The sequence below is a fragment of the Vanrija albida genome, assembly GCF_041260175.1.
Source record: "Vanrija albida strain AlHP1 chromosome Unknown contig_7, whole genome shotgun sequence".
In the NCBI taxonomy this organism is placed as follows: domain Eukaryota; kingdom Fungi; phylum Basidiomycota; class Tremellomycetes; order Trichosporonales; family Trichosporonaceae; genus Vanrija; species Vanrija albida.
Genome location: NW_027191426.1, coordinates 1,823,582 through 1,838,239, shown reverse-complemented (window position 1 = coordinate 1,838,239; position 14,658 = coordinate 1,823,582). Strand labels below are relative to the sequence as shown.

At 65.9% G+C, this 14,658-nt stretch overlaps 7 protein-coding genes across 7 annotated transcripts; 4 read left to right on the top strand and 3 right to left on the bottom strand.

Moving 5' to 3' along the window:
* Window positions 1–357: 357 nt before the first annotated feature.
* STI1 (Hsp90 cochaperone) lies at window positions 358–2,198 on the bottom strand (the record flags this gene model as incomplete). Its single annotated transcript, XM_069357559.1, has 2 exons — window positions 358–2,145; window positions 2,193–2,198. 2 exons carry the CDS (start codon window positions 2,196–2,198, stop codon window positions 358–360), a joined length of 1,794 nt encoding a protein of 597 aa, XP_069205496.1.
* A 370-nt stretch (window positions 2,199–2,568) lies between these two features.
* MCM3 (MCM DNA helicase complex subunit) lies at window positions 2,569–5,209 on the top strand (the record flags this gene model as incomplete). The annotated part of the gene is made up of 3 exons (XM_069357558.1): window positions 2,569–2,667; window positions 2,716–3,419; window positions 3,457–5,209. 3 exons carry the CDS (start codon window positions 2,569–2,571, stop codon window positions 5,207–5,209), a joined length of 2,556 nt encoding a protein of 851 aa, XP_069205495.1.
* A 64-nt stretch (window positions 5,210–5,273) lies between these two features.
* Window positions 5,274–6,071, bottom strand: Q8F55_009188 (uncharacterized protein; the record flags this gene model as incomplete). The annotated part of the gene is made up of 1 exon (XM_069357557.1): window positions 5,274–6,071. The coding sequence occupies one exon, from the start codon at window positions 6,069–6,071 to the stop codon at window positions 5,274–5,276; it is 798 nt and encodes a 265-aa protein (XP_069205494.1).
* A 135-nt stretch (window positions 6,072–6,206) lies between these two features.
* Q8F55_009187 (uncharacterized protein) lies at window positions 6,207–9,062 on the top strand (the record flags this gene model as incomplete). Its single annotated transcript, XM_069357556.1, has 4 exons — window positions 6,207–6,268; window positions 6,351–8,566; window positions 8,614–8,676; window positions 8,812–9,062. The coding sequence occupies 4 exons, from the start codon at window positions 6,207–6,209 to the stop codon at window positions 9,060–9,062; spliced, it is 2,592 nt and encodes an 863-aa protein (XP_069205493.1).
* A 1,487-nt stretch (window positions 9,063–10,549) lies between these two features.
* On the top strand, window positions 10,550–12,202 carry ras1 (the record flags this gene model as incomplete). Its single annotated transcript, XM_069357555.1, has 10 exons — window positions 10,550–10,558; window positions 10,605–10,650; window positions 11,022–11,065; window positions 11,126–11,136; window positions 11,188–11,204; window positions 11,255–11,368; window positions 11,404–11,486; window positions 11,573–11,654; window positions 11,740–11,858; window positions 12,059–12,202. The coding sequence occupies 10 exons, from the start codon at window positions 10,550–10,552 to the stop codon at window positions 12,200–12,202; spliced, it is 669 nt and encodes a 222-aa protein (XP_069205492.1).
* A 333-nt stretch (window positions 12,203–12,535) lies between these two features.
* Q8F55_009185 (uncharacterized protein) lies at window positions 12,536–13,144 on the top strand (the record flags this gene model as incomplete). The annotated part of the gene is made up of 2 exons (XM_069357554.1): window positions 12,536–12,869; window positions 12,963–13,144. 2 exons carry the CDS (start codon window positions 12,536–12,538, stop codon window positions 13,142–13,144), a joined length of 516 nt encoding a protein of 171 aa, XP_069205491.1.
* Window positions 13,145–13,376: 232 nt separating this feature from the next.
* Q8F55_009184 (uncharacterized protein) lies at window positions 13,377–14,444 on the bottom strand (the record flags this gene model as incomplete). The annotated part of the gene is made up of 5 exons (XM_069357553.1): window positions 13,377–13,573; window positions 13,625–13,716; window positions 13,793–13,960; window positions 13,996–14,328; window positions 14,383–14,444. 5 exons carry the CDS (start codon window positions 14,442–14,444, stop codon window positions 13,377–13,379), a joined length of 852 nt encoding a protein of 283 aa, XP_069205490.1.
* Between the last annotated feature and the right edge of the window lie 214 nt (window positions 14,445–14,658).

The following is a 14,658-nucleotide window of genomic DNA, read 5'->3' as shown; positions in this document are numbered from 1 at the left end:
ATCACACCGTGACTGTTTTCTGAGACATTGTCTCACACCCAAACACAAAAATAATATCGCCTTCACTTTTATCCCCTCTTGGATGTCAGGTCACAGTCGGGCTCGAACCGCCGTCCTAGTCGTGACCCCGGACCTGGTTGAAACAATCGTAGCTTTCAACTACCGACTGAGCCACCCGCCCCGCGCTAGAGAAGCGCGTTGGGTGTTGGGTCGCGCCCAGCCTCATAAACCGCCATACACGCACCCAACTGCATTGCCACGCGTGCACCATGCACCACACCCGAGTTGCAAGCACCCCAACCCACCCTACCTGCCCAAACCTAATGCTATACATAACCCATGCACAATCTAACTACATTACCTGGTACGGATGATACCAGCGTTGATAAGCTTCTGAATCTTAGCCGCCACAGACGGGTTCTTCATGTGGTCCTGGAGCGCAGCGGGGTTCTGCTGAGCGTCCGAGAGGATCTGGCGCATGATGGGGTCCGACATGATCTGCTGCACCTCGGGGTCGCGCATCGCACGCTCGTACGTCTGCTCGTCCGTCTCGGTCGAGCGCTGAGCCTGCAGCTCGTTCATAATCTTGGCCATGTTGCTCTGCAGCTCGTTCGTGTGCTTGTGGTCCTTGTCGGCGTCGGCCGCCTTCTGGAGCGTCTCAAGCGCGGAAGTGTGGTCCTTCATGCCCTGCTGGACGAGAGCCTTGCGAATGTACGCCTTGATGAAGGTGGGGTCCTGCTTGATGGCCTCGTTGGCGTCCTTGAGCGCCTCGGGGAGTGCCAGCAGCTTGTTGTAGGCAGCCGCACGGTTCGTGTACGAACGGGGGTCGGTGGGGCCGCGCTTGATGGCCTCGGTGTACGCCTTGACGGCGTCGGCAAAGTTGCCGGCCTTGAACGCGGCGTTGCCCTCCTCGCGGGCAGCGTCGGCCTTTGCGGGGTCGAGGTAGGCGAGACGCGCAGCCTCGGCCTTTGCCTTCTCAACCTCGCGCAGCTTGGTCAGGATGTCGGGCGTGCGGTGCTCGGTCAGCGACTTCTGGTAGAACTTGATGGCGTTGTCCAGGTCGTTGAGCTTGGTGTACGAAGTACCGATGCGGCCGTAGGCCCTGGCGATGACCTTGTAGTCGGCACGGAGCTCGCGACCTTCCTCGACAGCCTTCTCGGCAGTCTCGATCGCCTTCTGGTAGTCGCCCTTCTCAAAGTAGACGGCGCTGAGGTTGGAGAGGTAGGCGACGTCCTTGGGGTACGTCTCCCAGGCCTTGGAGTACAGCTCGATGGCCTCGTCAAACTTGCGCGCCTTGTACGCAGCGTTGCCCTTGACCTTCAGCTCATCGGCCTCCTTCTTGGCATCGGCATCCGGGTTGGGCTCGACGTCCATGGGCTCCTCCTTGGGCTCCTCCTTCTTGGGAGCGGCCTTTGGTGGTGGCGACGAGGCCTTGGGAGGCGAGGAAGACGAGGGCTGAGGAGGCTGCTGCTGGAATCCAGGAGGGGTAGCGTCGGATCCCTCAGGCCTCTCCATGGCGTCAATGTCGACGCCCATGAGAACGCCGAGGACCGTGAGCATCCTGGTGTCGCCAAAGAGCGACTGGACGTCGGGCTGGCCACCGCTGGTCGCGAGGGCAGAGAGCTTGGCGGCGAACGCGGGGTCCTTCATGAACTCGGCGGTCTTGGGGTTGTTCTGGAGCTTGGAGACGAGGTTGGGGTCCTGGAAGAGCTTGCCGAGGCCCATGTCGCCGCCGGGTCCGCCCATCGTGTCGCGGTCCATGGCGCGCTTGACCTCGTCGAGGCCCTTCTTGAGGATGGCGCTGTCAGGCTCCTTCTGCAGACCGGCCTCGTACGCCGAAACAGCTTCGGGGTACTCGCGCAAGCCGTGGAGGGCTGCGCCCTTGCGCGCGTAACCCTTGGTGAAGGAAGGGGAGAGCTCGATGGTCTGCGCAACGTTAGCCATGTCCAGACGCGGCAAACTTGCCTTCTCGGCGTCCTCAAGGGCGCCCTTGTAGTCCTTGGCACCAGCCTTTGATGCCGAGCGGTTGGAGAAGAGGACGTGGTTTGTGGGGTCGAGCTCGATGGCCTGGGAGTAGAGCTTTGTGGCATTGTCATAGTCCTTAGCGGAGAACGCCTTGTTGGCCTCGGCCTTGAACTGCTCTGCCTGTGCGTGTTAGATGGAGGCCTCCCCCATCCGGCCCATCTACTCACCGACATGATTATTGATGTTTTCTGAGATGCAGTGAGATGGTGATGAGGAGGGAGGGAGGAAGATTGAGCACACAAAAGTCGAAGCAGGTGGTCGCAAGAGCCGCTCGCTCGCACACCGCATGATGACGGTCCTCGGCCAGCGAACTCTCCAGAACCAGCGGGGCCCATCTTGAACGGCAGTAATTGTATCACCACGTGGCATCTTTCCACGTCATTGTTCACGACGCGTCGCGTTCCCTGAGTTACCTCTTTACGCGTCTCGCCCCCCATTGTTCCCTTTCCCCTTCGCTCGCGCCGCCTCGCCCCTTGACCTTTCCCTTCGTCTTTCATCTCCACTCACTCATCTACACCTCCCAAACAAACGCAGCTCGCAACCATGGCAGAGTTCGCGAGCACACAGGACAACAACTTCGTCCTGGCGGACGACCTCATGCGCGATCGCGCGAGGCAGTTTACAGAGTTCCTCGAGGATGATGTGGGTTGAGCTCGGGTGACAACATCACACTCAACTAACCCCCCGCAGAACCAAGCAAACTACAACTACCGAGAGTCGATCCGTCGCATGCTCGACCTCGAGCAGAACCGTCTCATCGTCAACCTGGATGACCTGCGCGACTATGACCGGTCGTACGCGGATGGATTGCTTCTCGAGCCCACATCGTATGTCCCCGCCATCGAGTCGGCCCTTCAGCAGCTCGTGTCTGGCTTGCACGACCCCCTCAAGCATGACATCAAGGGCAAGGAGTATCATGTCGGTTTCCGCGGCTCGTTTGGCCAGCAGCACGTCAACCCGCGTACTCTTCGTGCGAGCCAGATCGGCAAGATGGTCTCGCTCGAGGGCATCGTCACGCGCTGCTCCCTCGTCCGCCCCAAGATGCTCAAGTCGATCCACTACTGCCCCGAGACGACAAAGTTCCACTCGCGCTCGTACCACGACTCGACGATGGTTGCTCCGTCCTCGACGCTTACGGGATCGACAACCGTCATCCCCCAGGACGACGGCGAGGGACACCGCCTGCTGATGGAGTACGGCCTCTCGACCTTCCGCGACCACCAGGCCATCAACATCCAGGAGATGCCTGAGCGTGCTCCCGCTGGCCAGCTCCCGCGTAGCATTGAGATCGTCCTTGCCGACGACCTCGTCGATGTCTGCAAGCCCGGAGACCGTATCCAGCTCGTCGGCGTGTACAAGAGCCTCGGCGGTGGTCAGGGTACCCGTGGCTTCACGTGGGTGACATGATATCGGCTGTTGCTGACCCACCAGAACACAGCTCATTGCCAACAACGTCCTCCTTCTCTCGTCCAAGCAGGGAGGTGGCATCGCCCAGGCGCCGCTCACCGACACGGACATTCGCAACATCAACAAGGTCTCCAAGAAGAAGAACGTCATCGACCTCCTGTCGCAGTCGCTCGCGCCGTCCATCTTCGGCTTCCAGTACATCAAGCAGGCTATCCTTCTCCTGCTCCTGGGTGGTGAGGAGAAGAACCTGAAGAACGGTGGTCACATCCGTGGTGACATCAACGTCCTCATGGTCGGTGACCCCTCAACTGCCAAGTCTCAAATGCTGCGTTTCGTGCTCAACACTGCGCCGCTTGCCATTGCGACGACTGGCCGAGGATCCTCGGGTGTTGGTCTCACGGCCGCGGTCACCACGGACAAGGACACTGGCGAGCGTCGCCTCGAGGCCGGTGCCATGGTGCTCGCCGACCGCGGCGTCGTCTGTATCGACGAGTTTGACAAGATGTCGGACGTCGACCGAGTCGCCATTCATGAAGTGATGGAGCAGCAGACCGTCACCATCGCCAAGGCTGGTATCCACACGACGCTCAACGCCCGCTGCAGTGTCGTCGCGGCCGCCAACCCGATCTACGGCCAGTACGACGTGCACAAGGACCCGCACAAGAACATTGCGCTTCCCGACTCGCTTCTGTCGCGTTTCGACTTGCTGTTCGTTGTCACAGACGACTCGGACGAGCAGCGCGACCGCCAGATCTCGGAGCACGTGTTGCGGATGCACCGCTACCTCCAGCCCGGTGTCGAGGAGGGCACGCCCGCGGTCGAGAACCTGCAGCAGAACCTCGATGTTGGTGGCGACGTCGAGGAGTCACGCACGACCGAGACACCCGTGTTCGAGAAGTGGAACCCGCTCCTTCACGGTGGTGTCACGACCTCGTCTGGCCGTGGAGCCAACAAGAAGAAGGAGGTGCTCACGATTGCGTTCATCAAGAAGTACATCCAGTACTCAAAGAGCCGCATCCACCCGACTTTGACAAAGGGTGCCGCCGACTACATTGTCAGCGTGTACGCCGCCCTTCGTAACGACGACCTCGCGAGCAACCAGCGCCGCACCTCGCCCCTGACCGCGCGTACACTCGAGACGCTCATCCGTCTGGCTACTGCCCACGCCAAGGCCCGCCTTTCGTCCACTGTCACTTCCGACGACGCCCTCGCCGCCGAGGAGCTGCTCCGCTACGCTCTCTTCAAGGAGGTGATCCGCCCCGAGCGCCGAAAGCGCCGCAAGCTCAACGCTGGAGCTGGCTCGGACGCCTCGTCCGACGAGGAGGACGAGGAGGAGGAAGAGGAGGACGAGGGCGTGACTGCATCGCAGCGCGAGAAGGCCCGCGAAAAGGCTAAGCGTATCGAGCGGTCATCTCCCCAACGCCCCGGCCGGCCATCACGCCGACGTGGTGCGGGATCCGCCACACCTGCGCCCGCGCCCGACGCCGACGCCGACGCGGTCGACGAGGACATTGCGATGGCCGAGGTCGAGGAGGAGGAGTCCTCTGGGCCGATCGACCCTGAGCGCTTCAACCTCTTCCGCGCGCGCATGGCCGTCGTGTTCGAGTCGGACGTTGCGTCCGAGGGCTACGCAACCTTGGAGGACCTGCTGCCCGAGGTCAACAAGGAGCTGGCGCACGAGGACATGTTCAGCACTGCGCAGGCCAAGGCTGCGATCGCGGCCATGGCCGAGCGCAACGAGCTGATGGAGGCGGATGGGACCGTGTACAAGGTTTAACGAGCGAGTCGTGTTTGTATTATGCTACATGCTACAGTATAGATTGGCAGAGGCGCGTCTCGACCTAACCAACCCTCGCCCCCCACCACCCCTTGCCGTAGCTAACGAGCACCTCGTCGCCCTTGGCGATGCCGGCCTTGAGCGCCCACACCTCCATCCTGAGCTCGCCGGCGTCGCCGCGCCCGACCCGAAACTCGGCGTTCGGACGCGCCGCGACACCGCGGTAGTCGTTGACGAAGCGGGCGGCGTTGCCGGCGCCCGCGGCGTCGACGCCGAGCGAGACATGCAGCCCAGGGAAGGGGTTGCGTGGGTCGGCGCCCGACAGGCGGAGGAGGGAGAGGTCGTAGTCCGACTCTGCGTGCGGCGAGGGGCGCCCCTCAACGTCGGCATGCACGACGCCGAGGTAGGGTATGACCAGCTCGCCGGGCGCTATGCGCTTGCGCGCGACGAGGCAGCGCTGCCCGTGGGCGGGGTGGGCGGGGGTGCTGACGCGCTTGATGGCGACCGTGGCGGGGTGGGGCGTGGGCCGGGGGGCGTAGCGGGGTGAAGACGAGGCCGAGGCCGAGGACGAGAAGGAAGAGGCGAAGGACGACGCCGGCGAGCTCGAGGGCGACGCCGCCAGCAGGAGCGGAACGAGCTCGGGCGGGAAGCCGGGCGCGAGGCGCGGCCGCACGAGGAAGGCCACGTCCTCTGGCCACCCGGGCGGCGGGGGGACGTCGTGTCGTGGGCGTATGGTTGCTGCGTCGTGTCGTGGGCAGAGAAGAGTTGCGAGCAGAGATGCTGCGGTGCCAAGACTGCGATGAGACGCTGGAGAAGTCGCCGGTGTGCCTGCCACCATGCCACCCTGGCCTGGCGACGTCATACTCGCGGCGTCTGGAACAACACTCGGCGACTAACGCCATCGCTCGCGTCGATAGCATCAGGTCGAGTGGACTCGACCGACTCGACGCATCGTACATCACACAAACTAGACGCGAGGTGCCGGTGCTGCAGCATCATGAGCCCCCACCGCAAGATAGACGTCGGCCCGGAATGGGAGGCCGTCGGCCCCTTCCCCAGGTATGATACACCCACCCCTCACCTTCCCCCCTCCCCCCGGGTCCGGCCCCCCCCCCCCCCCCCACCGCGCTGACACCGCCAGCGGCATGCGCGAGCACCCGCTCCTCGCGACGCCGCTGCACGCGTTCCCCACCCCGACTCACCCGGACATCGACATCGCGCGCCGCCCCTACGGCGAAGGCGACTGGCCGTCCGAGCTGCCCTTCGGCGGGCGGGCCGGCTGGGCGCGCTTCACCGCGTCCGACGACACGGTCGCCGTCTCGTTCGACAGCGCCGACTGGGACCAGCTGCGCGCCGACCGCGGCTGGGCGAGTCTGCAGTACTCGGCGGTGCTGCGCACGCGTGTCCACGTCCCCGAGGGCACGCGGGGCGTGCTTATTGACGCGCTCCAGGCCGTCGAGTTCGCCTTCGTGCCCGACGGCGACGGCAGCGAGGCCCCGCCGGCGTGGCACAACGGCGACGTGTACGCTTTCGGCGGGACCCCTCTCGGCGAGAGGAGCACGTGCGGCCCGTCAAACTTTGCCAAGCACGTCGCGCTCGCCCCGGGGGGCTACACGCTCCTCGTGCGCGCGATCTACGAGTGCAGGATGTTCGGCGACCCCGGCGCCGGGAACCCGCCCGTGATAAAGGTCACGTTCCGCGCGTGGGCTGACGGCGGGGCCGCGGCCCTGCTCCCCGGCCTCGGGGCGTGGCCTGACGCGCTGGGCGGGTGGCTCGCCGGCGCGTGGGCGAGCGTGCCTGTCCGCGCTGGCGAGGAGCCTGTGGTGCTCGATGTCGACGCCGAGGTCGCGCCGGGGCTGCGGGTGGCGACGGTGAAGACCGTGCGTATCGCGCCGCACCAGACCCGGCCGGTCGCCCTCAAGATCACGCAGGAGAAGCCCCTGTCCTCGGATGTTGGGGAGGTTGAGGTCACGCTCGGCGACTTGCCCTGGAAGATCGCAGTCACCCACGTCTCCACGTCCGCCGCTAAGCCGTTCAGGCTGACCTTTGCGAGCCCGGCCACAGAGCCGCGGCAGCCCCCCGCACTCGTCTCCCTCGCCGTCGTGGTGCCGCCTGCAAAACCGCACGCACCGCCCTCCTTCCCTGTCTTCCTCGCGCTGCACGGCGCCGGCGTGTGGAACGAGGAGCAGGGCTGGATCGACAACATGCCCGACGTGCCGGCCTCGTGGGTCATCCTGCCTAGTGGGCGAAATGAGTGGGGTGAGGACTGGCACGGCGGGAGCATGGCCGACGTGTGGGCCGCGCGCGACGCACTCGCGCCGGCCCTGGCGCCCCTCGGCATCGCCGTCTCCCACGAGACGGTGCTGATCGGGCACTCGAACGGAGGCCAGGGCGTGTGGCACCTCGCTGCGCGGTACCCCGACCGCATTCGCGGCGCCATCGTCGCGGCCGGATACCTCAAGATCCAGGACTACGTCCCGTACACCGAGCACACGGGGTGGCGGTTCGCCGACCCCGCGCTAGCGGGTGTGCTGCTGTCGGCGCTGACGCCGTACAACAACGACCTGTACGCTTCGAACCTTGCGTCGGTGCCGGTTCTCGCGATCCACGGCGGGGCAGACGACAACGTGCCTCCGCGCCACGGCCGCGCCCACGTCGCGCTCGTGGCGGCCTGGACGCGTGGTGGCGCCGACGTCAAGTTTGTCGAGTACAAGGGCAAGGGGCACTACTGGCCTGGCATCCTGCGCGAGGACGCGGTGAAAGAGTTCATCGCGACGCTCCCGCCAAAGCGCAGCATCGACGAGGTGCGCAAGGCCGGCTTCACCCTCGCCACGGCCAACCCTGATGAGTCGGGCGGCAAGGGAGGGATTCGGATCGTCGAGCTGCTCACCCCCGGCCGGCTGGCGCGCCTCGACGTCAACGCACCACAGTGGAAGGACGGCGAGGGTGACGGTGGGCTCGACCTCCACGGGACGAACATCAAGCGCATCGAGGTCATGGGCTACGCACAGGGCGAGGCCACGACGACGTTCGAACTGGGAGACGGTGAATGGCAGCCTGCGACCGCCCCTCTGCCTCCACCTCGGGCGTACGGACCCGTTATCCGACTGCTTGCAGCGCGGGCGCCGATTATTCTCGTCATACCTGAGGCGGAGGGCTCGCCGCTCCGATCATTCGCCGTGCGTTACGCCAACGACCTGTTCACGTACCACCGCGTCGACGTCAATATCCTCGGCGACGCGGACGCGCTGCGCGCAGTCGCCGACGGATCTCTTGGCTCGGGCAGTGTCATTGCTCTTGGCCGCCCAGACCAGAACAGGTACAGCCACTGGCTTATCGCCCAGGAACGTACTCCGCGTGAGTTGGTGCAGGTTTGAGGTTGCAAGGGCCAGCTAACCCTGCAGTCGCATTCCCAACGCGGGGTGTCATGACTATTCATGGCGCGGTCGTGTACGAAAAGGGTGCAGGTGAGTTCCGGTGTTTGCGGGGTCGCGACGAGCGAGGCGGCGCGAGGCGGCGTGAGGCGGCGCCGACGGCCGACGTTTCAGCTAGCGCCACGCCGTGCCCATGCGGAGACACGCCCACTGACGCCTACCTTCCAGGCATAGTATCGCTGCTGCCGCACCCGACGGCGGGCGACGACGCGCTGGGCGCGATAGTGGCTGGCAACGACGACGCAGGGTTCGAGCTCGCTGCGAGGCTGCTGCCTCTGCGCACGGGCGTCCCCGTGCCCGACTGGGCAGTGACGAGCACGCGCAGTCTGTGGCAGGGCGCCGGTGGCTTTATTGGCGCTGGCTGGTGGTCGAGGGAGTGGGGATGGAGTGGCAGGGCGAGCTGGCTGGATCGGGAGTAGGCGCGGTCGCTCGGCGGGGGCGGCGGGGCGAAGGCGGGGCGGCCGCGCGCATCGTGCCCCGGCGCCGAGCGCCGCCGAGTAGCGCGCGCAGCTAGATTTGTCTCGCCGCGCCGGCCGCGCTGGTCAAAATCAAAATGAACCCATGCGGCGCGCGTGTATTTGGCCAAAACGTCCACTGGGCCAACTTTTTCCGCAGCGTTCCACGCCACGAATGGCCACGAATGCATGACGAGGACGGCTAGGCACGGGCGTCACTTGCTCGTCATGCGACGCGCAGTGCAGGGGGCGATAAGGTATGCTGCGATGGGCGCGGCGCGGGGCTGGGGTCGCAGCGAGCGCCACGCTGACCAGCTAGCTGGGCCCGCTGGGCCACGCGGGTGCCGGCCAACACACTACTGGACCACGGGCGCGGTAACATGAGAATAGGCTCTCGGCCCGTCCCTGTGATCGAGAGCTCGGGTCGGTCCTGGGCCGTGTGGTGTCGGCGTTGTGGCCGTCCCCCATCGCCAGGCCCGTGGATCTCGGTCGGGCGGACGAGCGGGCGTCGTCCCGCGGCGTCAGTGGCGGCGTGCGTCCTGCGCCGTCGGCGTCGTCTGCGCCGTCGTCATGCGTCGCGACGGCAACGACGACGACGACGAGATATCTGAAACCGGCATGTCTCTTTACCCTTTGTGCGGCTCGAGTGGCGCGCGTCGCCGTCCTTGTGCCCGCCGCACGCCGCGCGCGCCGCGCGCGCCCTGTTTTTTTCCTTGTTTGCCCCCTTTTTGACGAGCCGCCGAGCCGCCAGGCCGCCAGCCCAGCCCGGCCGCCAAACAAAAAAAAGACCCTGCAATGCGGCAATGCGCCTTTGGCCACAGCCGCCACTTTTGATCCCGCAGCCGCCTCCGGGAAACTACTGTGGCAACGCCAACGCCAACGAGCCATCTGTGTCATTTTTTTTCTGGTCGTCATGGTCGTCAGAGCAGCGGCGAGTGGGCGAGGGTGGGGCTGAGACGGCTGCGATTGCTGCAAAGTCGTGGGCGGGGTCTAACTGGAGGCGAGGCAGGCGGCCGGCGCCTGTCGCATGCGAGCAGTGCTTGGACAAAGCGCCATCTGCCAGGCTGAGCGAACGGGAGCAAAATAGCAGAGTGCCGGCTGGGTGCATTCCTCGCGAGTGGCAGGGCGCGGCGGCGGCGCGGGCGGGCGGCACGACAACGAGCGAGCCAGGGCCAAACGAGCGAGACAGCGCTGCAACTGGCTTGCCTCGCCTGCCCGCCCACCCGTCACCGACCGCTACTTGCTCATCATCGTCCAACTTGCACCACTACAACAAACTCACAACAACCTCCCCTCCCTCTCCCCCTCACCACCTCGCCCTCCGCACGCGCCGCCCCACACGCACCCCTGCAAAAAAGGCAGACCCGACCAGCCCGCCCAACCGCAAGCAGAGCCCGCAGATCACATCCCGGCCCCTCCCCCCCACCCACCCACCCACCCATCACGCAACAATGTCGAGGGTGCGTCGTCAGCCGTGTCCACCGGCATACATGCTCACACACACAGGCACAGTTCCTGCGCGAGTACCGGCTCGTCGTCGTCGGCGGCGGTGGTGAGTAGTTTGCCCGGTTCGAGTGTGTTTCGACGCCGCGCCGCGGCCTAGCGCCGATATTTGGCCTGCTCGAGTGCACACGACGAGCTGGGCGGGCCATCCCGCCCGCTAGCGGCCGAGCACGTCGTCGGCGCGGCGCGGTGGGCGGGCGAGACTGCGAGCCACTCAAAGTTGGTCGCACGCTCGAGCAGGCTATCCGTGCGCTCGCGGCCGCCCGCGACGAACGACGTGCGATGTGACCACCCCCCCTCCACATGCCCATGCCTGCACCATGCGACGACGCTTCGGCTGCGGCACGGCTGCGGCAACGGCCGCAACGCTACCGATCCATCCGATACGATGCGAGGCGGGGCGCGAGCTGACTCTCCCAGGTGTCGGCAAGTCGGCACTGACGATCCAGTTTATTCAGTCACATGTGAGTGGCCCTGGGCCGCGCTGCGGATGATGCAGATGATGCGGATCGCTGACTTTGCAGTTCGTGGACGAGTGAGTCGAGAGCCGAGAGGCCGAGGCCACAACAATACTGACTGGATGCAGATACGACCCTACCATTGGTGCGTGTGCCGCACCTTGCACCACGCCGCCCGCACTGACCACCCCGCAGAGGACTCGTACCGCAAACAGTGCATCATCGATGACGAGGTGGCCCTGCTCGACGTGCTGGACACTGCCGGCCAGGAGGAGTACGGCGCGATGAGGGAGCAGTACATGCGGACAGGTGGGTGGTGTCGTGGGTCAGAGCTGACCCCCCAGGTGATGGCTTCCTCCTCGTCTACTCGATCACGTCGCGCAGCTCGTTCGAGGAGGTGTCGACGTTCCACCAGCAGATCCTTCGTGTGCGTAGCGATGGTCGGCCGAGGCGGTCCACCGCCGAGGATTACCGAGCCCCGACCCGCGACGGAGTAGCACTAACCCGCCGCAGGTCCAGGACAGGGACTACTTCCCTGTAGTAGTCGTTGCCAACAAGTGCGACCTCGAGTACGAGCGTCAGGTCCAGCCTCATGGTGCGTGGTGGCGTTGCGCTCGGCGGCGGCGTCGGCGCAGGCGGGCGGGATGGGACGGGACGGGACGAGGCTGACCGAGACACAGAGGGCCGTGACCTTGCCAAGCGTTTTGGCGCCCAGTGTATCGAGACGTCGGCAAAGCAGCGTGTCAATGTTGACGACGCGTTTGTGGCTGTTGTTCGCGCGATCCGGAAGTTCCAGAGGGTGAGTGCGAGTGCGCGAGCCCGAAGGGCGAGCGCGCCGAATGGGGAGTTGGACGAGCTGGGGGCTGTGGCAGGCCACTGGAACCATCCGCATGCGAGTGTGGCCGGCCCATCGCCGTGTAGTGCTCCCCCGTGTCTCTCCCTCTCCCTTCGGCTTTGTCGCCGAGCCTACGTCCCCCACCTCCGCTCACACCCCCGCAGCAGGAAACGGGCCCAGCGCAGGTCATCTCGACCAACAACACATCGCGCCCGACCGCAACCGGCGGCGTGACCAACGGCCGCCCCAACGAGCCGGCTGCAGAGGACGTGAGCCAGGGATGCTGCAGCGGCTGCGTGATTCTCTAGACGCGGCGCCGCCCGCCGCCCGCCGTAGCGTTGTTTGCGTTGTTTGTACATGTCGTCGCGTCGTCGTCTCCAAGGCAGCCCAAGTTTGGTGTTGGTAATTTTTTTCTTCTAAGCTCGACTTTCTTTATATCACGTCTGTACAGATTCCGCGTACATGGGTATGCATACTAGCGAGACGCAGCCGCGAGGCGAGTCGCCAGCGCAGCGAGCGGCGAGGGTGGGTGGGGTGGGCACCGAGGCTGCGGTAGCAGCCGAGGCCGGTTACACCCCCGCGGCAGGTGGAGGCCGACGCAAAGTCCAGTCGCAAAAGTCAGCACCACCCACCATCCTCCAATGCTCCGCGCCACAGCCCGCACACTATCCAAGCACGGCAAGGCGCGCGTGCCAGGGCCCGCAGCGCCGCGGTCAGCGCCGGCACCAAGCGCAGCAAGCACGCCGTCGCCCGGCTGGGTCCCGTCGACCAAGCTGCCCAAAGGCGCAGAGGAGCAGGCCTACGTCCCGCCCCCGGCCCCGACCCCGCGCCCGACACCGCAGCCAGCACGGAGACGGCCCGCCGCTGACCCCGACGCCGCGGCGCGGGCCAAAGCGGAGAAGGTCCTCCAGACGCGCAGGGAGGCTGGCGCGCGGAAGACGGACCGGACGCGCGGGTTGTTGGACTCGTTTCGGGGTGGGTTGGCTTCGTCTTCTTGGGAGGGGGGAGGGGGGGAGGATGGGGAAGGGGAAGGAGAGGTGGGGACCGCTCGCTGACGCTCGCTCTTAGCCCTCCCGGCCAACGTGCAGATCCTCGTCGGGCTGGGCTTCGGCATCGTCGGCGTCGCGGGGCTGTGGTGGGACTCGACGTACCCCGCTGCTGGGGGTGCGGCTGGCGGCGAGGGCAGCGACGCCGAGGCGGGCGAGGAGAGCAAGCCTGCCATTAGCGTGCGCCTCGTCGACCGCAAGTAGTGCCGTGGCCTGTGCGGATACTCGCTGTGCAGCCGCCGTAGGTATACATGTGACGTTGCATTGTACATGATTCTGTCGATGCCTCGGCCTCTCCCGGCGTGGTTCTCGGTGGCAGACCTGACTGCCCGCCCACCTCCGGCCCCCTCGGCGCAAGCGCCTCGCGTCGCCCGCCCACCTCGCAGCAAAGAGTGTGCATCGTCCACCTCCCAGCCTACTTGCACTACACAACTTATTAAAGCACCATCGCGGCGCCGACGACGACAGACACGACCGACACGCCGGCAACAATCAGGCCCGACACGCCGCCGGCAGCGGCCTTGGCGCTCGACGACGCCGAGGCCGAGGCCGCCGACTGGCTGGCGCTCGAGGCCGACGCCGACGCCGACGAGCTGCCACCGCCACCGGCAGCAACATCCGAGGGAATGGAAGCTGAACGTCAGCCGCAGTAACCCCCTCCCCCCCCCCCCACACCCCACTTACAGCCAAAGTTGTTGCCGCACTGGCCCTTGAGCGCCGTGCTGGCCTCGGCGCTGGTGGCCGACACATTCGCCTTCTCGAGCTCGTAGTAGAGCCTGGGTGTGTGAGTTTACTTTGGCTCGGTGGGATTTTCCGCGAGGCACGGCGGCACGGCTGCCCACTCCCACTCACGTCGCGAGACAGCCAGTGCACACCTTGCCCGACGTGGCAAGCGGCGTGAGCGCGGCGAGCGCCGACGCGTTGCCCGAGATCAGGCCGCCGAGGTACTCGAGCGTCACGTCCTGGTTGGTCTCGTTCTGGATCGTCTGCAGGAGCTCGGGCACGCAGTAGGCGTTGGTGCTGCGCCGTCAGCTTGGTCTACCCCACCAACCCACGTCTTGTTCTTGGCGCAGATGCCGGCAAAGAACTCGGGGTAGTGGTTGAGCACGCCGTCGACGACGGTGAGCAGGGTCGCGCCCGTGCCCGTCGCGTTCTTGTCCTCTGCGCAGCTGTTGTTGATGGTCGTCTCGGCGCTCTGGAGGTTCTCGGGCGTGCACACGGGCCCGGCGGGGCACAGCGACTCGAGGTACGACGTGATGCCGGGGATGATGGAGCCCTCGGCCGAGAGGACGGGGACGAGGCCCGTGAGCTTCATGCACTGGAGGGGGCCGATGACGAGGCCGACGACGCCGGATGAGCACTGGGTCGAGACGCCGGGGATGTTGAGGCTGCGGGGGTGGGTTAGGAGGGGGCGGTGTTGGCTCGGGTTGGGCGGGACTCACCCCTGGGCCGAGGCGAGGCCGGCGGCGACGGCAGCGGTGAGGAGGGTGGACGTGCGGACCATTGTGGGGGTGAGGGGTGTGGAGGGGATGTGTTTGGGGGCAGTGTCGAGTGTGAGATCGGGGTCTGGCTTTTAAAGGCGGCGGTGTGAGTCGAGAGAGAGCAGCCGCGGGTGGGTGGGCGGCTCGGGACTGCGGCTTGGTGGGCGACGGCGGGGCGGGCACAAGCGATTTGGGTGGAGCAATGACGTCGACGGGGCGGGCGGCCCCTTGCAATCT